The 26495-nt window shown below is 28.4% G+C and overlaps 2 protein-coding genes across 3 annotated transcripts in view; one reads left to right on the forward strand and one right to left on the reverse strand.

The window, feature by feature from the left end:
* Positions 1-533: 533 nt before the first annotated feature.
* On the forward strand, positions 534-5860 carry LOC136078209 (uncharacterized). Its single transcript, XM_065793439.1, has 4 exons — positions 534-623; positions 729-4318; positions 4436-4710; positions 5230-5860. Exon 2 carries the CDS (start codon positions 1798-1800, stop codon positions 3226-3228), a length of 1431 nt encoding a protein of 476 aa, XP_065649511.1. The 5' UTR covers positions 534-623; positions 729-1797; the 3' UTR covers positions 3229-4318; positions 4436-4710; positions 5230-5860.
* Positions 5861-6727: 867 nt separating this feature from the next.
* LOC136078210 (transient receptor potential cation channel subfamily A member 1-like) overlaps positions 6728-26495 on the reverse strand; it is a 132012-nt gene continuing 112244 nt past the window's right edge. For both annotated transcript variants that reach the window (XM_065793441.1, XM_065793440.1), the window contains 2 exons: positions 14033-14208; positions 6728-7656 (listed from right to left, as the gene is read on the reverse strand). In XM_065793441.1, coding sequence (XP_065649513.1) covers positions 7425-7656; positions 14033-14208 — 408 coding nt within the window. In that variant the 3' untranslated portion in view covers positions 6728-7424. The remainder of the gene's footprint in view (positions 7657-14032; positions 14209-26495) is intronic.

Genomic DNA, 26495 nt, shown 5'->3' on the forward strand with positions numbered 1-26495 from the left:
ACTTTACGTTTACTATAGGGGCTTGATGACAAGACTTCTGTATTCTATTTGCTCCTGTCATTATTAATTTTTATTTAAATTTTATTGATGAAAATTGTAAATCAAGAACAATGTAAAATAATAATAAATGACAAATAAAAAAAAAGATTGAAACAAAAAAACAAACAAAAAGGTTGAGCTACAATAAGTTTTTTGAATTTATTTGCAACTTGTGAAAGAAAAATTTAAGTTTAAACCTCCAGCTCCGATAAAACTCTATTACCTCCCTATTTATCCCTACTCCCTATTTATTATGCAATGCAAATCGTCGCGTTGGTTTGACACTTCGACCATATAAACTGATAGACACGCCTTACCGTAAATTATTATTCAAAAAGTTTTGAAGGCAACATCTTTTAGCGCGTGACGTCACGTTTGGGCATTCAACGACTTATAATATCGGTTTAGGGCGAAAATAGCTTGATGTATTTAACACTTTTAAATTTTTAATAGTTCTTATGTATATTATTTTGTTTAAATTTTAATTTTCAAATAGAATATAGGTATATAGTATAGATCATGGTTTTATCTTGTTCTGCATATAATTGCACTCAAAGATATACAAAAGGGGTTTCTTTTCATTGGTAAGTTGCTACAAATAAATCTTCGCTTAGATCCTACATTATATTTCGAATTTAAATAATATATTATTTTAATATACCTATTTAATATTTTTTTTTTGTTGGTAGTTTTCCGAAAGATCTGGAATAGACGAGAAAATGGATACAAGTTATGCAGAGGGATGGTTTTACTCCTTGTAAACAGTCTAAACTTTGTGGTAGACATTTCAAAAGTGACTGTTATGAAGGTAGTCCGTGGAGTTCACAAAAGAAACTAAAAACTGATGCAATTCCTTCTATATTTGATTTCCCAACACATTTAAGAAAAAGTTCTTTTTCTAGAAAACCACCAAAAAACAGACAAAGTATTATTTCAAATAATATCACCAATGATTCAATACAGTAAGCCTAATGTAACTAATCCTTTTGCAATGGCATATATTGATTTAAAATTTTTTAAGTTTACTTTTTGTAACATAATACCTATATACTTTTAGTAACAATAATATTGACAATTATATCATTAATGTTAACAATAATATCACCAATGATTCAATACAGTAAGTTTAATTCAACTAATCCTTTTGCAATGACATAGGGTCGTTTCCACACCTACCGTGAGTCGACGCTTATCGTAGGTTTTAAATACTAACATAAATTTTGGAAAAAGTAGTAATTATTTTTTTTTTTTTATATTTTGTGTATCAACAACATTGTCATGCACTTCTATTAAAATTCATAGAAACCGCAATACATAGTTACTTAAATGAACTCAGTGGGTTTATTACGTCAGCCTATCAAAATACTTTTTTTTAAAGTACCAGCTGTTAGAAGCGTTTCAAATAAAACAAGGATATTTATGAAGATAACATAAAATTTTATTTCTAAATTGACTTAATCATGTAAATAAAACATGAATTATTATTACTACTATTAAAACAACTCATCATTATAATATCAATGTAATATTTTTGAATGTACGATAAGTATGAACTAAAAAAAATGTCATTCCATACATATCGTATGTCCAATGAATAATCAATTTGTTTCTTTTTTACTATAAAAATAAATAATATTTTACTTAGATTATTTTACAATGGCACGAAAAAAATATAAGACAAAACTTTGTAGTTCAAAACGAAGACTTTAATATACAGATAGTCAATTACGTGATGCCATTAATGCTGTTAAAAAAGGAATGGTTATGTACAAAGCGAGCAAGACGTTTGGAATTCCTTATCAGACGCTTCGTGATAAAATATCCGGAAGAACTTCTTTGAAAATACAACACTGCGGGTATGAATCAGTTCTAGGTGAACAAATTGAAAACAAGTTAGTCGAGTGGTTACTAACATGCACCAGAATAAGATTTGCCATGTCTGTAGTACAGCTATTAGATACTATGCAAAAATATTTGAATTCCAACAATATAAAAACAAAATTTACTAACAACCATCCTGCAAAAGGTTGGTTTTATGCACTTCTTCGCCGCCATAAACAGCTATCTCAAAAACGAGGTGAATACTTAAACCGAGCTAGAGGAGGAGTAACTGAAAAAGCCATAAGAAATTGGTTTACTGAAATTCCGAAGCTTTTAGGAGAAAACGCTCAATATTTAAATGATTCGATGCGCATTTTCAATATGGATAAGAGTGGTTTTCAGTTGTCACCAAAAACTAATTTATTAATTGGTGAACGAGGAAAAAATACATATGAAGAAAGTGCCCAAAGTAATAAAAAAAGCATCACTACTTTATTTGCAGTAAATGCCAGCGGAACTTTTGCTCCATCATTAACAATTTTTAAATATGTTCGTCTTCCAAATAAAATTATAAATGCTGCTCCATCAGGATGGGGTATTGAAAAAAGTGAAAATGGTTGGATGACCGCAATATGTTTTTTTGAGTATATAACAAACGTTTTTCATCCATTTTTGATAAAAGAAGAAATTCTTTTACCAGTTGCAACTTTTTTTGATGGTCATGTGTCACATTTTTTTATCGAACTTAGTGAGTTTTGCTTTAAAAATGGAACAATTCTTGTTGCTTTGTTCCCAAATGCAACACATATTTTGCAGCCGCTCGATGTGGCAGTTTTTGGGCCAATTAAAGCAAAGTGGAAATCGTTTTGCCGACAATGGCGCATTGACCATGAAGGACAAGAAATAAACAATGAAAATGTACCAGAAGCATTCAATTCTTTTATAATCGATCCTTCTATGGCAAATAATATTAAAAGTGGTTTTAAAAATACCGGAATTTTTCCATTTGATGCTAATAGTGTTGACTACAAAAAAATTGTTCAAAAATTATCTGAGTCAACTGTTGCTCCGGCTCCTTATTTAGAAGAAAACCATTCAAGTGTGACTTTATCAGCTTACTTTCCCATAACCGTTATTGAAAAGTGCATTGATTTTAGTATTTTAAAGCAGTTTGAATTGGCTGACAAACATTTAGGTTGGAAAGGTGATCTTGAATACCTCCAGTTGTATCCTTTTTGGAAAAGAGCTTTATCTGAAACATATAAGACCATAATTTTACCTGATGAAATACAACAGGGTAATAAAAATCTATCAACAACTTGTAACTTAAAAAATGTGCAAGGGTATAACCGATATGGAAATGCCTGATTGCAATAATGCAGCTGTGATAGAACCAAAACCAGCTTGTTTCAGTTTAAAAATAGCAGCAGAAATAATAAATCCAATTGAAAGTGTTATAATATAGCCAAAACAACCAGTCCAATCGTCCAAGCGCAAAGTAAAACGTTTACCATTGGTTGTAACATCTGAAACGTGGCAGCTAATTCAGAAGACAAAAGTGCAAGAAAAGTCAAAAATAAAGGATGAAAAGTTTAAAAAAAAAAACAATTAGCTGCAGATAAAAAGTCAAAAGTAGAGGAAGAAAGATTAAGAAAGAAACAATTGGCTATGGAGAAAAAGTTATTAAATGAAAAAACTAAAAAAGAAAGAGAAAACATGAAAATTAAAAAAAAAAAAGTTGCAAAAGAGTCAGAAAACGAGTTCCATTTAAATGTTGATAATAATTATAAAATAAGACTTAGATAGTTATGATGAAACCTATCTTTTCCATTTTAGGAACTTAAAGGATAAGTATACTAAAGTAATGGAAATGCTTTAAAATCTTTACTTTTATTTATAATAATGTTTTTATTACTATATAATTAGTGTTTATTTGATAATAAACATTAAATTTATTTAATAGTCTTATTTTTTAATTTCATACATAAAAACGTTTTATAAAATGTTACTAATGCATTAAATTTTCATTTGAAACCGCGAGAGCGTTTTAATCCAGACACTAAAGTAGATTTTAAGATTTACGATAAGTGTCGACAATATATACGATAAGTGTGAAACACTTACGATAAGTATGGAAAACTTCGCTTTAAAAGGTTGTTCAAAGTAAGTACATTATTGATTTAAATTTCAGAGTGAGAGTAATTTTAAACGAACCCTTATCGTATTACATTGACGGCTGCAAAAATTCATTTCTAATGGATTTCTACTTTTTGAGTAATCTAATATATTACAATAACTTTTGTTAAACTCACGGTAAGTGTGGAAACGACCCTATATTGATTTAAAATTTTTAAGTTTACTTTTTCTAACATAATACCTATATATTTTGAGGAGCAATAACGTTGAAAATTACATCATTGATGTTAACAGTATAACATATAACCAATGATCCAATACAGTAAGTCAAATTTAATTAATTTACAATAGCATACTTTACAATTAGTTTTACAATGGCATATATTGATTTAAATGTTTGAGTTTACTTTTTGTGACATATAACACCTTTATATTTTAGGAACATTAATGTTCAAAACTAATTGTCAAATCAATCCTAAAACTAATGGTAAACGGTATATTGGTGATTTTGATGAAAATGATATGGTAACACCAGAAAACAGTAAAAAGTTTATAAAATTAACTATTAGTAAACTTGCTGCTAAACAAAAGACAATTAAAATGCTTCAGTAATCCAAGCGTCGTCTATTAAAAAGGATTAAAGACTTACATTCATTTCTTAATCATCTTAAATCAAAAAGTATGATTTCTGAAGAAATATCAACTACACTAATGGTATGATATAAATTTTTATTATGAGTAGTTGTTAAATATACTTATATTTATGACTTTTTTTTTTTTTTTTTAATTTAATTATTTTAAAATTTTTTACTTATTTAAGTTATACCTTTGGGATTATTATGTTTTAGTCAACCTACTGTTGAAATATGGTTTTAATTTAGTAAGATTTTATGATTAAAAATTTACTACATTAATCATTAGATAACAGTTAAATAAAAATTTGGTTCATTACAATTACGGTAGGATTAGCAATGAGTTAATTATTGTGTTTGTCATAACAGTAATAATTGTAGTTATGATTGTAATGCTATTGTAATAATTTGGTGTATTCTTTTGATTTTAACTATTTTTACAAGTTTGTGTGTTTGGGTTGTTGTGTGTCATTTACATAAAATCTGTTTGGCTTTTTACTATGCAATCAATAATGCCCCATTTTACTTGATTGGATTATTAAGTAGAAATATAATATTGTAACTAATAATATATCAATTTATATAATCTATTTAATTACAGGGAACTATGTCTGAGTCTACAAAACAGTTATTTTGTCGGATTTTACAAGGAAAAGTTAAAAAGCATTACCCACCTTTACGAAGCTTTGCTTTAACATTAAATTTTTATTCTGCTAAAGCATATATTTATGTTAGGAAAACATTTATTAATGCACTTCCTCATCCACGAACTATACAAAAATGGTATGAAAGTGTTGACTGTTCCCCTGGATTTAGTAAAGAAGCTTTAGTTACTCTTCATAGAAATGTAAAAGAGGCTCAGAAAATTGGTCAACGTGTTGTGTGTTCATTGATGCTAGATGAGATGGCCATTAGAAAAAAATTGAATGGACAGGCCATAAATTTCCTGGTTATATTGATTTTGGTGCTGATATTATTAATGATAGTTTACCCGAAGTAACGCCGCCACATGTTTGATGAAGATCCTCAAGGTAATCATATAATATCTTTAGTCAAAATTATTATTGCTAAATATTTAAAGATGCGATTGCACCACAAAGCTGACTCGATCAACGATATACGACATAATAACCGTATACAAAGTGTATTAACAAAGCAAGTTTTATTTTTGAATCAATAAAAAGTTATTTTGTATAATAATGTAATGTATAATAAAACATAAAATTGTATTAACTGTTACGTTTTCTATTCTAAGAAATCTAAGAATGTATTAAAAGTTGATACAAATAATAAAATGATAAATTTAATATTATTTTAAAAAACAATAGCAATGTTTACTACAAAATTTTATATTTAACTTTTTCTTAAAGCTTTATTTCGTTTCTATCGCGTTTTCTTCTGCCCAAACATGACGTCACGCGCTAAAAGATGTTGGCTTCAAAATATTTAACTTACGGCGTGTCTATCAGTTTATATGGTCGAAGGTTTGACACATGTTTTAACTGATTTTTTTATATTAGGAGAATAGCAAATAAATCGTTTTTTTTTTATTGCCTAAATAATAATAAAAATATTTAAATAACTATTTTTTTAAATTTATGTATTTTCATACATCAACCAAAAAAAGAGTACATAAACAAATAAAAAACAATAATATAAGTAACTTTGATTAAACATTAAAAAAAAGTTAAAATATATTTTTTAAATTCTCCAAAGCCAACGCGACGAAATATGTAAAAAAAGAACGGAATCGTGCGCATCTATTATTTTTTTTTTAAAAAACGATCTGGTTATTACAACCAATGCATTGGTTTTAAAAACCAGTTTTTTAACATAAACAAAATAGTTTTTATCGATAATATTTAAAGCCGTTGCAACTACTCCAAATATTAAAAAATGCGATGTTAGAATTATCTTTTTCTCTCTCTACATTTTTGAGTTTAGTGATAAATGATTTACGAAATAAAAACTTTAGGAGACGGCATATGAAAACATTTTCATAATCTATCTTTTCTCCGCAATTATTTTACTTTTATTTTAGGTTTCATTTCAATAGAACAATATTTTTCTAAGGTACTTAACACTATCAATAACTTTAATTTTTCAAAAAGTGAAGGTAGAACATTTCTTATTCTAAAAAACAAATTTTAAAAAGAATAATTCTGAAGTCGTGAAATGTTGACGAACAAAACACAAGCATTTTTTTATACTACAAAACAAAAAAGTATATTAATGTTTCTTTTATGTTACTAAGCACAATAGCAACAATCGATTTGAATTGAAAAATTAATTAAGTATCAAAAATAAGTATCAAAATTAAATAAGTATCAAAATTAAGAATAAAAAATAAGCGAGACAAACCTTTAAACTTTAAAGTTTGCAAAAATAGAGCTTTCGATTTTATTTTCATTAAATATTCAATTTTTTTTTAACATTTTTATTTTAAATCATAACAGAAAGTTGTAATAATAATAATATATTATTGATATAAAATTACATACGATATAAACTTAAATACTTCAAAAAGGTGCATTAAATATAAAGTCGCATGCACAAATGTGTGTTTTAAAATGTGTATTACGTAAAAGTATGTATAAAATACATATGTTAAGATAAAAATTATTTAAAAAAAGTAAACTCAGCATTGACTTGAACTTGTTCAATTTTTTTATAAGGAAACTGAAAATCATTTATTTTAAAAAAAATTGAAAATCATTTATTTTACGTGAAAACTTGAGCCTTTCTTAACCTGTTCGCGCAGATTAAGTGTTTTCAAACCCACATTAACTTTTGATATCAGCAATAAGTTGAATGTTTAAAAAGATTACTTGATGCAATATGCTTAGCGATTTTTTTGTTTCTCTTCAGCTGCTTTTCGAGATCATCTAAAAGTGACTTTGTTTTCTTATTTTGCTTCATGATGGCTTCTTTGTTTGCTGCAAACTCACGCATTATTAAATCCTTTTTGGCTTCAGCCGGATCATCTACCAAAACCTCTTTGTGAAACTTTGCTAACCAAAGCATCACCCTAAAATGAAGGTCATATAATTAAGAAACTCGTTGTCACAGCCAATCCGCTCACGTAATCAATCGTTGTATTTTTTTTTAACGCAAGCCTTCAACGACAGCAATATTTTTGTAAGCATATAAAAAAAAAAAAAGAAAATATATTTAGAAGTGAAACCTTGGGGCGCCTAAAATAAATAAGTCCAAGAATATATAATTATTGATGAAATTGCGGTTGTCACGTGATACTATTACTACCCCATTCGAAATGTTCTATAAAAATATCACCATTAAAAAAATCTTTGTAAAAATCGTTTGAATTATTTTTCTTAATTCGAGTTTAATTAAGATTATTTTTAAGTACTTTATTGAGCTTCAGTAAATGAAAAATTATTGTTGATTAGTAAGTAGCCTTTATAGTAAAATGTTTTAAGGATTATTGAATGGATAATTTGTGATGTCTTTACATGTTTATAATGTATGTACGTATATATGAGCATTTTGAAAGTTAGCAATAATCATTCAAAAGTTAGCAAAAGTCATCTATATTTCCTTATAAATAGTTTGGCATATAATATATGCTAAAAAGTTGTATAGAATTCAATTATAAAAGTTTGAAAAAAGAAAAAAAGTGGTTAAGATTAAACTTAACCACTTTTTAAACTTTGTAACCGAGTAAATGTGAAGTAAAGTAAATCTTGTAAAATGTACGAACACTTTACTTTAAAGATGTTTTTACTTAGATTCACTTACCCGATGTTTTAAAATAAAAAAAGGCAATACCAAAAGATATATTGCAGACTGTTTGAAATTTGCACTATATCGATTGGATGATGGAAAACGTGCATCAAATCAAAATAAGTCTAGAGACCGAAGGCAATAAAGATACAGATGAATTTGATTTTGATGATAACGATGAAATGATTTTATTGTTTCAGAATATTTTGTAAAAGAATATTTTAAAATTAATTTTAATTTAGTATAATTTTTTTTTTTTAAAAATGCTTAAAAAATTTTTTCGGTTTTATTTGCTTTCAATTTTAATTTAGTTACCTGCGTTAACAAAATGTTTAAGGGAAAAATTATTTGTAAAACTATTATAACGTTTAATGTAATATAAATTTAGTTATTATTAATAATAACAGTTAATATAATATAAATTTAACTATTTATAATAACCATAGTAATATTAATAAAAATAATAATAAGTGAAGTTAGAAGTTATTTTGGGTTTATGAAGAGTTTACTAATTATCTAATCAATTAATTAATTAATCAACTTCGTTGTTTTTATAGGTAATGTAAGTTTTCTTGTTTCTCATGTAGTGTAACTGTTGTGGTAATTTGAATATCATAATCTAAAATATGCGATGGCACTAACCCAAGTTTATAGTTAAGCATGAATAGAGCATGTTGATAGAAACAAATTTGTTAAACATTCAGTGCATTCAAGGCATTAAGTACGGGTTCAGCATGGGTAAATTCATTTTTATTGTAAACCAGTCCTAATGTATATTTTTGTTTTATATAAAGAGAATTTAATTAGGATTTGTGGGTACTTGGCCATGTAATATTAGCATACATAAGATAACTATAAATGTATAAAAAAATAAAGAGGTTTGAGATGGAGATGTCAAGACAACATAAATTTTATTTTGTAGAGTATCCCTATTTGCTTTGAAGTCTTCGTTTTTAAAGTATTTATATAAGTTTTCCAGGATGCTTTGAAGTTTTCAATTACTCCAAGAAACTTAGTTGTTTCAGTTCTTTCAATGTTTATACGATCTATTTTTAGTGAGGAAAGTATAGTTAATTAATTAAATTTTTTTTTTTTAATGAAACAAATTTTTTCAGTATTTAGTGAATGTTTTCATACATTTTAGTGAATGTTTTCATACATGCTTTTGGAAAATCATTAATATATAACGGAATCAGTAGGAGTCCAAGAATGGAACCTTAAGAAACAACACATTCTACTTTTATTAGTTTTGGATGTTTATATTTATCTGAAATAATACTTTGTTATCTGTTACAAAGGTAGTTTTTAAACCAATCGAAGGTCTGCTTTTTATACCAACGCTTTCCTTTTTTTTTAAGTAAAATTTTTGGTTTACAATGCAAACGCTTTTGACAGGTCTTTAAAGATTCCTTATACAATTTTTTTTATCAAAAGAATTACTTATATTATTTATCAAATTTAAAATAACGAGTTTAATGGAATTTTGTTTTGAAGGCTGAATTGTTTCTTGTTTAGGATTATAGTTTTGATTAAATATTCGTACAAACTGTAACAGATTATTCGTTCAAGAAACTTCGAAAAAGTACTAAGTACGGAGATAGATTTGTGGTTTTTTGTATTTAAGTATAATTCACCGCTTTTAAATATCGGTACAATTTTAGGTATTTTTAATTTGTACGGTACAACTGTCTTTATCGATTTTAAGTCTTTGCGGTTTTTTTATTATCGTAATATCGTTTAATACTTCATAATTAAAAAATCATTTGAAACTGCAGTTTTATTTAATTTCATAGAATTTAGAGTTTCGTCGAGTTTTTCATAACTTAATATTTTAAATTGCCTTATTGAGTCTTGACAGTCATATTTAGCATCTATAAGTCTTGGATAGCATTCTTTAAACCAAAAAGATTTTCTGTAAAAAGTTTTACTCTGTCAATCCAAACTGTCCAACGTGTCTCTGACATTCTGTGAGAAGAGCATTTAATGTGTACTGTTAAAATTTGCCGACTTTGCGGGCTTGAGCTAAACAAGGTTTAAGTCTTTTACGCGACACCGAAAAAGTTTATAAGCTCTGTACAACACTCTGCTGCATGGAGACTGCGCACGTATAAACTATGGCAAACACAAACAGTATAAACTATCAACGGATTATCTTGTATAATCTCTGTTTGCGCTACTTTATACTGGCTGCTCATGTTGATGCCATTGTCATAACCACAGCAGTCTATTAATGGATGTTATGTTTTGTAATTAAATTGCAATTATTTAAGAAATCGCTTTCCTGGTTTCCTTATTGCAGTCAACAAATTCTAAAAACTGCACTTTAAGTTCATGGAGCTTATTTCTTCATTTAAACGAAGAAAAAGAAATATTATTACAGTTTGTTTTATATGTGCTAAATCATGGGTTGCTTCATCAAGTATGGAATAATACTTTGTTGCTTTTCGTTCTCTTAGAATAACGTCTAATACTTTATTTGGCACAACACTCTATAAACTTATTTTGAATGTCTTGTGTAAGGTAATTTACTGCTTATTTTATTGAATGAAGTCAAGAATTGTTTAAATTTTTCTAATTTTGAGTTGTTTAAGGCCTTTAAAATCTGATCCGTTTTTGCGCATTCATTACTTGATTCAAATGTTCTTCGAGGATAATCGGTTACAAATTCTTATATGCCAAAATCGCACATAAATTCTAAAATGCCTAAAATACTGTCAACCATAATCGACCATAAAATCAATCATTATTAACCATAAATTCAACCATAATTGCTCATAAATTCTAAAATACCCAAAATATTGTCAGGTGTTGCAATACCAACTAAATAGCATGTTGCTCGAAACAGTGTGATATTTAAAATTCAGTGAAGAACCTGCTTGATGTGTTATACTTGATTTCGATCGGTCTGCAGCAGCATAACATTAATAGTAGATTTAGAATTAATACTTTTTTAAAATAGCCGCAATTTAATATAACAACATTTATGGTTGATGTTGTTTTGATGCTCTGGAATTTTGTCATATAATTTTTTTTATAATTTTGCAAACAATACCTAAATATTTTAGTCAAGCATTAGCGACTTGCTGTTGGAAGTTTACTAAAAAGGCGATAAAGTAAGAAAAACAATGATTTTGCTTAAAACAAGCCAATCACGGGAAACGGCTTTTCTATTTTTTATACTTATATGAAGAAAAAACACCGGAACTGAGTGTTTTTAAATTAAGATGGGTTTTTTTACAAACCCATCTAAATTTCCCTGCGAACTGCGCTCTTAAATTTGGAGTCATTCGTAAACTACTAATATCAAAGTCAAGCAAGTTTATTTTAACTATTAAAACAAGCTAATTACTGGAAACAGTTTCTAGATTTTTTATACTTTTTGTAGTATGAAAACTTGAAATGTCTGTTTATATCTTTTAATAATTTAGATGTGTTTAAATTGAGAATTCAGTTATTATTTAATTGTCATTAACTATTATCGCTTTTTATTTTTTATTTTTTTGAGGTTCTTAAGTTACTTCCATAAGTCCTTAGGTCCTTACGATCCAAAAGGATAGTCCTTACGGTCTTATCTCTTGAACTTGAACATTCACGCCTACTTCCCTACCAATATCGCTTAATGGGCTAGAGCCCGTATCAAACCTCGAACCTCATGGTCCTGAGTCAGAACCACTGCACCACGGTCGCTATTCCAGTAAATAAAACTAAAATAACTCATTCTAACAATAGGAATACATATAATTCATAACAAAAATATTTTTATTAAAAAAAGCTATTTTTATAATTTATTACTTTATTTCTTATGATAAAACTCCATATTCTTATGATAAAAACTCTATATTAAATTAGTAAAACGGTAACACATAGCTGAATAAAGTAAACTGTAGAATTAAAAATAAACGTTTTTCTAACATTACTTTATAACATTCTATTCTAAAATCTGTTTCTTATATTCATTCTAAGACACCGCTTGTGGTTTTAAGCACCGCAAATGATCTTAAGTACTCGAAGGCTATATTTCTTTACTTCATTTGCTTTTTTTTTATGTATTACATTTGTTGCTATAGTAAATAAGTTACTTTTACAAATACAAACAGCATGATTGTCAAAACCTCTTAGAAGGGTGCTTATATATTCCAGATCAAGTATACACAGTTACAAGTATACATAGTTAAAATTAAAATTAAGTTGCTACTTCATCCGTTTAACAATTTTTTAATTTTATATTTTTAATGAGAAAAGTAAAAGAATTATAAATAACCTTATGTTCATTAAATGGAAGCGGCGAGGCATGGGTTTTTGAAAGTTTTTGAAATTATCAATCATTTTTTTCTAACCAATTTTAAAAGTCATCTTCGTATACCAATACACTGCTTTATTTCATGTAACTTCTGGTGTACCTCAAGGTTTTATCCTTGGACCTGTTTTGTTTCTTATCTACATAAATAATATTCCTAAGAACCTTACATCTAAAGTTGCTCTTTTTTGTTGACGACTCAACTTTATATTCTTGTTCTGAGAAAATATTTTCTATTTTTGATTATTTAGAACAGGCAGCCGATCTTGAATCTGATCTCACATGCATGCAGTAGCTCGTAAAGTTTAACTCCAACAAAACTCCAATAAAATAGTTGTTTACTTCAAACAACTATTTCAATTTTGTCGACATTCCTATATTAATGACACGCAACCAACTCACTTATTTCTACATTATATATCTTCTTGTATTATTGTTCACCACTAACCTCACAAGGAAACCATACACTTTTGATTTCAAAATTATTAACTGCTAAGGTTGCTTGAGTTTACCGTGGGCGCTTTTATTTTTACTTACTCACCTTACTCCTGATTCCATTTTCTACAAGTACAAATTTCTTATTTTTACCTGCTTGGAATACTATTGTCATATTTTTGCTGAATCTCCTAATTATGCTCTTTCTTTTTTTTACAAGGTCCAAAAACGCATTGTAACCTTAGTTAGAACTGCTTCATTTGCTAAGCTTGAGCCTATCTAGCTTCAACATAAAGTTACACTTCTTTTTTTTTCCTGCAAATACTATCATTATGATAGTTATGTAGAAACCATTAGGCCCAGCGACCATAATAGTTCATGGTTGCTGTATAAAAGACGTAGAGATGATTATCTCTAGCTCCACCTCCCAAAATTCATTTTCGCTTGACTCGTTATTTAGCAAAATCACATTCTTTCACTGTATCTATCCTTGCATCCTCTAAAAATCTTCTATTCGTCTAGTTTTTATCCAGCACTTTAACAATCTGAAATTCTCTCCCATCTTTATGTTTTCCTGACTCGTACCACTTACAACATTTCAATTCTTCCGCTAACTATTTGTTTGCTCTATTCCTTGGTTTCTAGTACCTCCAAAATTAACAATGGTTGCTTGCCGTCTTGTTAGGTATGAATTAGAATTAAAAACATGGAGAATAATTTTTCTCAAGATATAAAAAAAAAATGTTATACAAAATGGCTTAAACTTTGTTCGACCGAAAAGTTCCTACACAATGTTGTTTCTTCTAAGTGAGACTTCTTTTATAAATACATTCCATAATACAAACTTTTTATAAACAAATTCAGCATAAATATTTAAATCATATAAACTATAGTAAAATAATTTTGTATTTGATAATGAGAAACTTACTTTTTATACAAGTTCTTTATGTTTGGTTTTTTTTTATATGTCTTTTGATATACATACTTTTTGATAAATTTAGGATATGTTTGGTCTAAAATGTTTAAATAATAAACTTTTCTTTGTAAAACTCTAAGATAGGCATTTTTACGGACTGCTTCAATATCACCAACGGCTAGACCAAGCTATCAATTAAAAATTAAAAAAAAGTTACAAACTATATATATATATATATATATATATATATATATATATATATATATATATATATATGAATATATATATATATATATATATATATAAATATATATATATATATATATATATATATTTATATACAAACATGCATACATACATATATATATATATATGTGTGTGTGTTTTTGTGTGTGTGTGTGTGTGTGTGTGTGTGTGTATGTGTGTGTATGTGTGTGTGTGTGTGTGTATGTGTGTATGTGTGTGTGTGTATGCGTATTATTGACTGTGAAATATGGTAGATGTAGCGTTAACGTATGGACTATTTTGATGAAAATGCCGAATGTGAGATTGTAAAAATAGAAGGATTAATGAGAAAATCAGTTTATTCGGACATTTTTAAAAAGTCATACTTTTTTTTTGGAACTTTACTTATTTTTGATGGAGATTTTTGCTATAGTGTTAAAAATAATAAGTTAGTTAAACTCAAAAAATAGCAATTATCAGTTCAGTTAACGATTGATATCCAGCAAATTAACTCAACACTAATTGTTTACCGACCATCTTACAAAACCAACCTTCTTCTATGCTACATCAATAAACAATAAACTACATCACCTTTACAATTGTCTTGAAAACAGCAATTTTGACATTATACTCATAACCGAAACTTTTCGGTTATGAGTATAATGTCTTTTTAAATTTATTTTTCCCTTTTTTTTAAAATATTCTTTTAATGACCTGAGTTATTACCAAAGAACCAATAAAAACATTTGAAAAAAGTTAATTTTTTTAAATACTTTTAAAAAAAGTATTTATTTCAAACAAAAAAAAATTCTTTCCTTTTGAAAAAATGAGCAGAAAAGCTATTACCTATGAAGATCGTGTAAAAGTGGTGCATTTTCACCAGGAAGGTAAATCCGCTCGCGAAATTGGAAGAATAGTAAAGCGATCACATAGTTCGGTGCTAACAATCATCAAAAGATTCAAAGAGACGAAATCTTACGTTGATCGCCATTGTTCTGGAAGACCGCGTTTGACGACACCCAATGATGATCGCCTTTTATTCAGGTTGGCAAAGAAAAATCGAACCATGCCGTCGCATGAATTAAGAAGGGAAAGGAAGCTTTCAAATGGACGTCAAGCCTTGGCATCACTTGTGCGTAGGACACTATTAGCTAACAATATGTTATGGAAAAAAGCTGTTCTAAAACCGCGACTTACCAAACGACATATAAAAAAGCGAAAAGGATTTTGCCAAAGCGTCAAAGAATGGTCAAAACAAAAATAGAGGACAGTAATGTTCAGTGATGAGATAAATATCGAGGTTGATAACCAAAAAAACCGAATTATGATTCGTAGGCAGCCTTCAGAAAAATATAATCACGATTGTATCGTTCAAAGAACAAAACAAGGTAGCGGGTCGGTTGAAATATGGTGCTGCATGACATATTATGGTCTCGGTATGTTTAAATTGTTTGATGGTCGACTCAACTCTACTTATTATGTCGATATTTTAAATAAGAACTTGTTACCATCAATTGATGCACTTGAGCAAAGCGTTCTGTTCATTTTTCAGCAAGACAATGCACCATGTCACAGGGCTAAAATTGTCTCTGAATGGTTCGAAAGTAAAAATATTGAGCGTCTAACTTGGCCACCAAATAGCCCAGATCAAAATTGCATTGAAAATCTTTGGAGTTGGCTTGATAAAGAGATTGTCAAGAAAGCACCAAGGAGCCTTGAGGAGTTGCGCAATATTTTACCAGCAATACTTGGAAATGTTCCCAAACATATTTTAGAGAATTTAATAGACTCAATGCCAAATCGTATAAATGAGTGCTTAAAAATTCATGGTAGAATTGCGCGGTATTAGGTGTTAAAAATTATCGTTTTTTATTCTGTGGTTCTTAACTTTTTCACAATTTTTTTAAAATAAAAATTACCTATAAAACTTTAAATACATTTTTTATATTTGTTTAAAAATTTTTATCACTATTATTAATTTTTATTTTGTTTGTCTGTTTTCTAAGATTTATTATTATTATTCTTTTTACTAGAAAAATATATTCGGTTAAAAAAAATTTAAAAATAAAAATAAATTATCATTTGTTTTTTTTGTGGTTCTTAACTTTTTCACAATACTGAATATATATATATATATATATATATATATATATATATATATATATATATATATATATATATATATATATATATATATATATATATATATATATATATATAACCTCCACCGCCTAATCGACGATGTTGTAAAAACCTGTCTTAACATTTCTCATTTGCATATCTTTTGACATAGATTCTTTCCTTGCGGTTTACAACTTGAAAATTAGCTTCATCACACCAAATAACTTTTACCCACTGTTCTACAGACCATTCCAGCCTCTCTTTGGACCACGCTCGTCGTTTATGTTATGTATCCGTGATTAAAAGAATAGGTCTTCTATCGGCTATGTATGTTTCAATACCTTTGTCCAACAATGTTCGTCTCACGAGCTCTCTGCTAACTTTTGGATTATTTTTTGACTCGTTGAAGATTTGTACTGGTTTTTTGTAGCTGAGACTGGGATTTTCTCTGCTTATTCTGAATATACCACTTTTGATACGGTTGCTGAGTTTGGATGGTCTCCCAGTACGCAGCATATCGGAGCCGTCTTGGTAAGTTCCCAGGATTTGATGGTTTTTCGAATGCAACATTCAGAAACGTGAAGTATTTTGCCTATTTGAACGTTTGTGTGATTTTTTGTCCTTGCCATACCAATAACTTGCCACTAGAAACTGGTTTTCGACCCATTTGCACGCAATTGAAATTAATTTGAAATTTACAACATTTCAAGTTCATTTTTAATGAATTAAAAGCTGCCTGATGATGTTGTGATGAATTTTTTGATTATAAACTACTTTTTTTAACTTTATTCAAAAATAAAATATTTTTCGCACTGGATTTATCAATTAATTAGCAAATAATTGATCCTAAATAAAATCGTTTAAACTTTTGTGATACCACTTTATTTGTATCACTTACCTTTTAATGAAATTTCTGAGTAAACAGTGATGAGTCAAAACCTACTTTTTTTTATTCTTTTATCAAATAACCAATTTACCAAATCGGAAAAAAAAATTAGATTAGATTTTTATTTAAGAAAAACCGAAGATTAGTTCTTTAAATTCAGTAATTGTTTAAACTTTCGTGAATAGCTGTACAAATGGTTTTTATGAAAGGGCAGTAGTAAACGATAATCAAGGAAGTTGTAAAGAAGAGGACTCTGCAAGAGGGTTGCCATTCATTATTATATGAATGTCAACAGTATTGTGATCTTTGTTTGCAGTAAATAACGGAGTTTTGTTTGAGTTAAAATTTATAAGCCTCTGTGAGCCCCAATCTGTTACAGAAGTGAGATCAGTTTCAAGATCGGCTGCCTGTTCTAAGCAATCAAAAAGAAAAGACAGGAGTATAAAGTTGAGTCATCAGCAAAAAGAGCTACTTCGAATGTAAGGTTGTCGGGAAGATTATTAATGTAGAAAAGAAACAAACTAGAAGCAAAGATAGAACCTTGAGGTACTCCATAAGTTATTGAAAATGAAAAATAGTGTTGAACTTTGAGGTTAACTTAGAAAGAAATGATTTTTTTAAAATGAAACAATAGTAAGCATGTCTTTCGTTTTTTACGAATGTTATTTTTTTATTTACCGAACTATGTTTTAGTCAGCTTTTGTCAGCTACTGTTATTATTTAAAACAAGCAAGAAGTCAAAACTGTTGCACCGCGTCCATGGGTGGATTTAAAAATATGATTTCAAACTAGGCACCAAAACACAAACTGTTAAGTTTTTATATTTTTCGATGGTCTACTCCTGAGTGCAACTAGACAAGTTTGGTAATACTAAAAATTTTATTGGAATCCGGCCTAAAATTTGTGGCGCAAGATATGATAAGTTTTATGTTAACCACGGAGAATGATACAGAAGTTGACTCTGAAGAAAATGCCTCAGAAGTTGAAGAGAAAAGTGGTTTGTTAATTTATTTAATTAAAAATTCATAATAACTTTTATGTTTCTTAGCATGCTAATAAACTATGCTCCATATTGCATTAAATTTTTTGAAATGTCAGCCAAAATAAAATTTACTGCCCTACACTATCAGACATGTGAAAAATATTATTATTTGTTTATTGTTATAAAATTCACAACACTAAGGCTGAGGAGACCACTAGAGTCGATTAGGCATTAGTTTAGTTTATGTTTTGTAATTGTGGTTCTAACCCTGTGTGTGTGTGTGTGTGTGTGTGTGTGGGTGTGTGTGTGCGTGTATGTGTGTGTGTGTGTGTGTATGTGTGTGTGTATGTGTGTGTGTATTATTGACTGTGAAACATGGTAGATGTAGCGTTAACGTATTGACTATTTTGATGAAAATGCCGAATGTGAGATTGTAAAAATAGAAGGATTAAAAAGAAAATCAGTTTATTTGGACATTTTAAAAAAGTTACACTTTTCCTTTTGGAAATTAGATTAATAAGAAGCTATTTATTTTTTTAGTAAAAACCAACCCAAAGCTTAAATCCAAAGCATAAAATCTACCCCGATCAAACCCAAACTGAAAGATATAATTCAGAATAATTAAGAGACCAGAGCAAAGAGAAAAACAATTTTTATTTGGATGGAGATTTTTGCTATAGTATTAAAAATAATAAGTTAGTTAAACTCAAGAAATAGCAATTATCAGTTCAGTTAGCGATTGCTATCCAGCAAATTAAGTCAACACTAAATGTTTACCGAACATCTTACAAAACCAACCTTCTTCTATGCTAGATAAATAAGCAATAAGCTACATCACCTTTACAATTGTCTTGAAAACAGCAATTTTGACATTATACTCAGAACCGAAATTCGGCTAAATGAAGAAATACCTGATTCATTATTGTTAAATGGAAATAATTTTAAAGTTCATCGACATGATTGAAACAATAGAAATGGTGGTTCACTTATACTAATTAATAATAGAATGAATTCATTTTAATATAACTTTGAAATACCAGAAGAACTATGAAATACTGAAATTACATGAGTTGACACTTTTGTCTCATCCGTTGACCTAAAAATCAACTTTCATGAGTTTATCATCCTTCATGTGCTGCCGCCAGTATTTTAAGAACCAACGTTATGTGCAAGAAAATTTATAAAGTTACTTCTTAGTGCAATTCTACATGTATCATTGCAGGTGACTTTAACCAACCACACATGAACTGGTCAATTCCAATGAGTAATGGAGAATTGTCTCATGACCTATTTGTATAAACGTATTTGGCGAATGCTTTAGATCAGCTTGTTTCAGATAATACTCAACTTTATAACCTCCAAGATCTAATACTAATCAACAACTCAAAAAATGCTTTAATGTAGAAGCTTTTGTTCCATTTACAAGCACTTGTGACGCATGATCGTTTTCGATTGTAGTTTGGAGAAATCTAAATCAATTCATAATTCAATCATATACAAGATTTACAATGGTGAAATTCTTACAACGCTATACAGTCAGTTTTACAAAATATAAACTGATATATGCTTGCCATAAAAATCAAGATGTTAAAGTATTCTGACAAATTAATTGTAAATATTTAAACACGTCTATTTCCGTATATATTCCAGTACATTTCAATAAAAAATAACTTCCAGCATCAAGCCGTTTGTAAATTAGCCTCTAAAAACGCATTCTCTATAGAGAATTAATATAAACTGGTAATACATCCATTCATATCAAATAAAAGGTGTATTCTCGTTAAAACAATGCAGAAACAAATAAATATAGTATTTTGAGAGAGAAAGATTTACTCAATAAAGCTAATATTGCCCAATTTTATTCTATTGTAAAGGCAAAAATCAAATGTTGTTGTTCTGTAGCACCACTATTACAACCAGGTGGTTTTCTTAGCAAAGATAGCTGTGAAAAACTACGTCTTTTAAACAATTTTTTCAGTTCTGTTTTTATTACAGACAATGGTATTGCACCTGTCCTAGATTTGTTAACACACTCAAATTCTTTAACTAATGATATATTTCTATACAGCTCTGCAGTTTTACTCCTACAAAATCTTCAATTAAATTCCTCTAAACACCTGATGAATACCCAGCAGTTCTTCTAAAATCAATTGCAAATGCCATTGATATTTCTCTTTCTTTACTGTTCGAATTTTTAATGTCAAAAAATCCCATACCATTAATCTGAAAAGCTGCTATAGCGTGCCCGATCTATAAGAAAGGAAACCCATTATTAACAACAAACTATAGATCTGTTTCTATGACATACATTGTTTGTAAAATTAAGAAGTATCAATTGCTAAACTGGATCGCCAATTTTTTAAAAAATCGTTCTCAGTGTATCTGCGTTGGTAACTCGTATTCAAACAAATTTCTTGTAAAGAGCGGAATACCTAAAGAGACTGTTTGGGATCCATCTTATGTAACTTCATGTATTGATGGTGGTTGGAGTATTATGTTGTTTGCTGATAATATCAAGTTATATCAAGCAAGCAATCATGGAAACAACATACACCTCATCAATACCTTAAAAATTTTTTCAGAATGGTCAAAAGTTTGGCAACTTAGTTCATAGCAACCAAAAATTGTTTTCGTCTGCGCTATGGAAACAGTTCTTTGCTAATAAAGTCATGCTCAATGAATAGTGGTACACCTTTTGAAGCTATTAATTCAAATCAAGATATTGATATACTCGTATATTCGGAGATGAACTTTTACAATCACAGTCTTTCATTGCTAGCAACGCGCGATTTCGTTTCTGCTTTCTTTTAAAATCCTTTATCAGTAACGATTTTAAGCTTCGGATCAAAGCCTTTAAAGATTATCATAGAATATTGTACCTGTGTGTGGAATTCCCATCTTTTAAAAGATATAGGTTGGTTAGAAAAAGTTCAGAAACCCTTCACTTAAATACTAGTATCTGTAAAAGTTGTCGCAATCCTTAAAAAGATTATTCTCCAAGACTCAATATCTTCAATCTAGAATCTCTTGAATACCGTTGTATACAACTTTGTCGATCTACCTTTTTCTGAGTTTTTTACATTTGCTTCTTCTTGCTATCCTACAAGATTTCATGCCCAATTCTTTATTCACAAATTAAATGTAAAAATGATACACGAAGATTTTTCTACTGTGAAAGAATTATCAAGAAATAGAATCCTCTACATGATTTTATTGTTTACTCGCCCACTTTCTTTTTGTTCAAAGCAAATTTAAAGAAGTACAATGTTCATCACCACAGCACAGTATTTTAACTTGCTTTTTTTTTTCTTTCGGTGTTACAGTAATTTTGATATTAGCTGTTTCACCTTTTGTATTTCTTACTTTTAAATACAAATAAATCAGAAAATAAATAAAAAATAATCTTCAGAACATTGTATAAGTTGACTGAGTCAGAGAATTATCAAATATTAAATAAAATGAATTGTTCTCCCCAATTACCAGACATCTCTTCTATAGGAATTTTACGAAATAAATTAAAAGCAATGTAAAAAAATAATAGCTAATTACACAAAAAAAATAGAAAAGCTAAGTAGTGATTGGCTTAAAATGACTATGACAAATTTAATAAGTTGTTGCGTAGAATGCCAAGAATATGTATAGCGGTTATTGTCACTACAGGGAATTAAATAGGCAAGTAAATTATAAACAATCTAATAAGACTCTTTATTAGTTTTCATGCAAACTTAATAAATAGGAAAATAAAATATAATTCAGGTAGATTTTGCCTTCAATTTTTCTCCTTATAGTAAGTAAAATTTTAATATCTTATATTAAAAATTAAGACCAAACGAATAATTATATTAATTGAATATATATATATATATATATATATATATATATATATATATATATATATATATATATATATATATATATATATATATATATATATATATATATATATAGTGAAAACTAAATATTTATTAAATTATAGTTCAATACATAACTAAAAGCATCAAAAAAGTAACGACAAAAACTATATTCGAAAAATGCGAACTCAGTTCGTTTATTTTGTAAATTTAATGGTGATGTAATAATGTGGTCTTTTTCTGCCAAGCATAAAGTGTAAATGTTACCACCAGGTTTGAATGGTTCCCCTTGAACGAGAATATTCCATTTTAGTATAGGTTCTAAAGTTTTATTTTTACATTCCCATACAAATTTCGAAAGTTCAGTGGAGTTAGTCTTACTTTCGTAAATAAATAAGTTTTTAAGTGTTTATACCATCTGTCATCTGAATTTTCTCAGTAAGCTCAATGTAATAATACCCTTCTTCTTCGTGAGTTTTTACATTGTAAATATAAATAAGGTTTTTTGTAAACCATTTTCCATTGAGTGGACATAAGGTGGTTGTCGACAATTGCACAATTGATTGACATTTTAATGAAAATTTAATAGTATATTTTTATTATGAGAAGTTATAATATTCTTGATGTTCAGAAGGCAGCTACAACTAACCTTTAAATTGTTCCGATTAAAAAGTTTGTGAACTTTGAGGAAACATTTATCAACTGTATTCAAAAATGTTTTAGCTACATTTTTTTAACGTTGAGTGAATAAGGTGCGTTAAAAAAATTTCCATCGCGACATTCAATTTAGTAAGTTTTGAAAACAATATAATTAAACTATTTAAGAACATTTTATTTTCTACAATTCAAAACAGTTTTCAAAAACATTTGCAATATGACATATTAAAATAAAATCTACAAGTAATGTTTTTGACTTTGCTGATAAATCAAGAAACCTGTACGAGCTAGATAAACCTTCGTGTCAAAAACTTTATTCTGAAAATATTGCTAAAACCTATAAAAAAACTGATATCACACAATATAAAAGCTTTAAAACAGATGGTAAAATCATCACAAAAGACTTGGACATTGATGATAGGCTAGAGCGCCTAGCCTTGAATACAGCATTCATTACCTTAAAAGATTATAAGGATAATTTCCCCAACAATAATCGGTGCCAATTAATAAATCCAACTAAGCCTGAGCTCGGAAAAGTAAAATTTTATTAAATGATATCAATAGTAAAGTTAGGAATGCTACCCACGTACACCAACGGCATAGCACAAATGACGTCATAAAATGGTTAAAATTTATACCGAAAAAGATAAATGCACTTTCATTCAGAATTATATTTACAATTTTTACCCTTCAATTTTGAAACAGCTTTTTCAAGAGTCTGTAAATCATGCATAACAGTTCACCAAAAATCATGACCCTAATTTTGGTGTCACCATGGGTAGTTTTGACGGATTAAATTATGCGAGTTAGTTGGCTTTTATCTTAAACACTATTGCCAATGGATATGGTCTTAATACTACCAGTCTATTTAGAGATGATAGTCTTTGCTGCTTTTATAATATTAGTGGTCCTCAAACGGAAAAAATAAATAAAGATCTAATAATTAAAAGACAAATTAAAAGAAAAAGTATTTAAAGACAAATTTAATCTTAACATTACTATCAGACCAAACTTAAAATCCGTAAATTTTCTTGATATCTTATTTAACCTTTCTGAGAACTCATTTAAACCTTATCAAAAACCAGAAGATAATTTTTATATATAGCCATCAATACCAATCATCGATCAGGTATTATTAAAGCGATACCAAAAAAGATATATTACTGATATCTAATCAGTAATATATCGATAAGCAAAGAAACTTTTGATGAAACCGCACCATTTTATAATAACGCTCTCAATTCATGTGGATTCACAGATAAGATCCATTTCATTCCAAATATCCAGAAATATAATGCGAATTTCGAAAAAGAAACATTATCATATGCCTTATTTACTCAACGTTGAACAAAGGTAGCAAAAATATTTTTGAGTAGAGTTGATAAAGGTTTAGCAGAGACCAAAACAAAGTTGCAAATTTATTGAAATGATTTCGTATTATTCAAGTGCAAAGCTAGTGAAACTGCAAACAAATATGGTATTGATACCCATTTTTCTAACACCATTATTTTTACTACATGTTGACTAAGCAACTTTATTACAAAAGTGTGACGAATTCCAATGAAAATACTCAGGTAAAATAGGCCCTAGTTTTTCACTTCAATTTAATAATATTTACCGTCTAGTTTTACCTTAACTAACTCAAGCATGGACTGCTTACCAATTATGAAAGGAAATAATGAGTAAATATGGAGTGCTAGAATGCGACCTAAGGGAAGTATTTACAGCAATGTTATTATTCTTTACAACTCCTGTCACTTCTGTAGCAGCTTAAAGGCCATTTAGCTAAATAAAAATAATAAAGAATTATTTAAGAATAAGATGGGCCAAACTCGACTCCGACATTTATTGCTAATAGCAATTGAAAACAAAACCGCATCGAGCCTGTATTTAAACGAAATAATTGATACTTTTGCAAAAACTAAAGTTTGGAAAAAATAAAGTTGTTATTTAGTCAGTTGGTAGGCCCGACCTTTATATAAAAAACCTTTGAACCTTCTCTATTTCGTTTTATTAGCCAAAGCTACACCAAGTATTAATTGTAATTTATGCTGTTACTGTTTAATATTTTTATTACCAGCTCTGCACTGCACAAAAAAGAGCTTAAGTAGCGAGGCATTTTTAAAGTATTTGTATACTTCATATTGTTATTTGATTAAACCTAATCAGTTTACAGAGCAGTGGGGCCTAATTTTTAAATTTACTCAAGGGCCTTGTCTACCTAGCTACGCCGCTGTATATATACATATATATAAGTATATAAATACATAAATACATATATATATATATATATATATATATATATATATATATATATATATATATATAAATGTATATATATAAATATATATATATATATATATATATATATATATATATATATATATATATATATATATATATATATGTATATATATACATATAAAGTTATATACAGTATGTATATATATAAAGTTATAAACAATATATATCAAATTATATTCAATATAAATATAAAATTATATTTATATAAGAGTTTTATATAACTTATTCATCAGTAACTTAAGGAATGTTATCAATTTATTATATGAATCACAAGCATGTGCTTATTTATTACAAGTACATTTTAAAACATTCAAATAAATGTCAATTATAAAATTAAAGATTATATTTTTCTGCCTTCGATGGTAAAAATTACATTTTTTATCTGAAGAGTTAAGGAGAAATCGTCAGAGTTTCATAACATATTAAAAATAATTTATGTTACCTATAAAATTTAAGACTAACAGTTAGTTTTAATTTTTTTACAGGTCATATTGAAACGAAATACTATGTAAAGAGGTTTTCAAAGAAGCCGTTTAAACAACAATTGAAAAACTTCCAATTTGCGACATAGCCGTGAAAGCATTCTTTACAAGATTAAAGAATTTTTAAAAGTTTGCTTAATTTCGACTGTAAATTTATTTTATTTTTTTAAATAAATAAATCAAGTTATATATAAACTTGCTTTTTCTGAAAACTTTAATCATTTAAACGTAGTTTTTCAAGGTTTGCAATGGGCAACCCTCGTGGAACCATTACGGGATACCCATCGAGCATACTCATATGGGCCCCAGAGGAAAATTGCAGCCAAGATCTGGCGAGTCCCCGATTAGTTTCTCATATGGGTCCTAGTTGGAAACCCAAAGTTGGGCCTCTTACGGTTTTAAAGTACGGGCTAGACTGGGACCCATATGGGATACCCAGCAGGCATACCTATATGGACCCCATATGGAAACCGCAGCCAAGATCCGGCGGGCAAGATACAGCTGTGTCTATAGCATTATTTAAAACAAGCTTAAAAACATTGGTGCCGATGAATGAACTTTAAAATGAATTTTAAGCTTCATATTAGGCAAACTTCGTATTTAGCAAACAGAAGGCAGTCAGTTGTTATTAAAAGTTCTACATCAAAAGAAAGAGTGTTAAAGTTGGGTATTGGTCAAGGGACATGTATGGGTTCATTAGTTTTCAAAGTTTATATTTATGACCTACCAGGTCCTACAGAATTAAACACTTTCTTTTTTGCTGATCATGCAACAATAATTGCAAAAGCTGACTTTATTGAGCAGTTACAGGAAATATGTTGAAGGGAATTAGAAAAAATAAGTAATTGGTTTTTAGCGTATGGACTATCTATTAATCCTGAAAAAAAAAGTAATGATATTTGTTTGTGCAAAAAGTATAGAAATAACGTTACAAGGGCTTAAGGTTACCCAATGTGAAGACAATTTC

Source organism: Hydra vulgaris, chromosome 03 (genome assembly GCF_038396675.1).
Source record: "Hydra vulgaris chromosome 03, alternate assembly HydraT2T_AEP".
NCBI lineage: Eukaryota > Metazoa > Cnidaria > Hydrozoa > Anthoathecata > Hydridae > Hydra > Hydra vulgaris.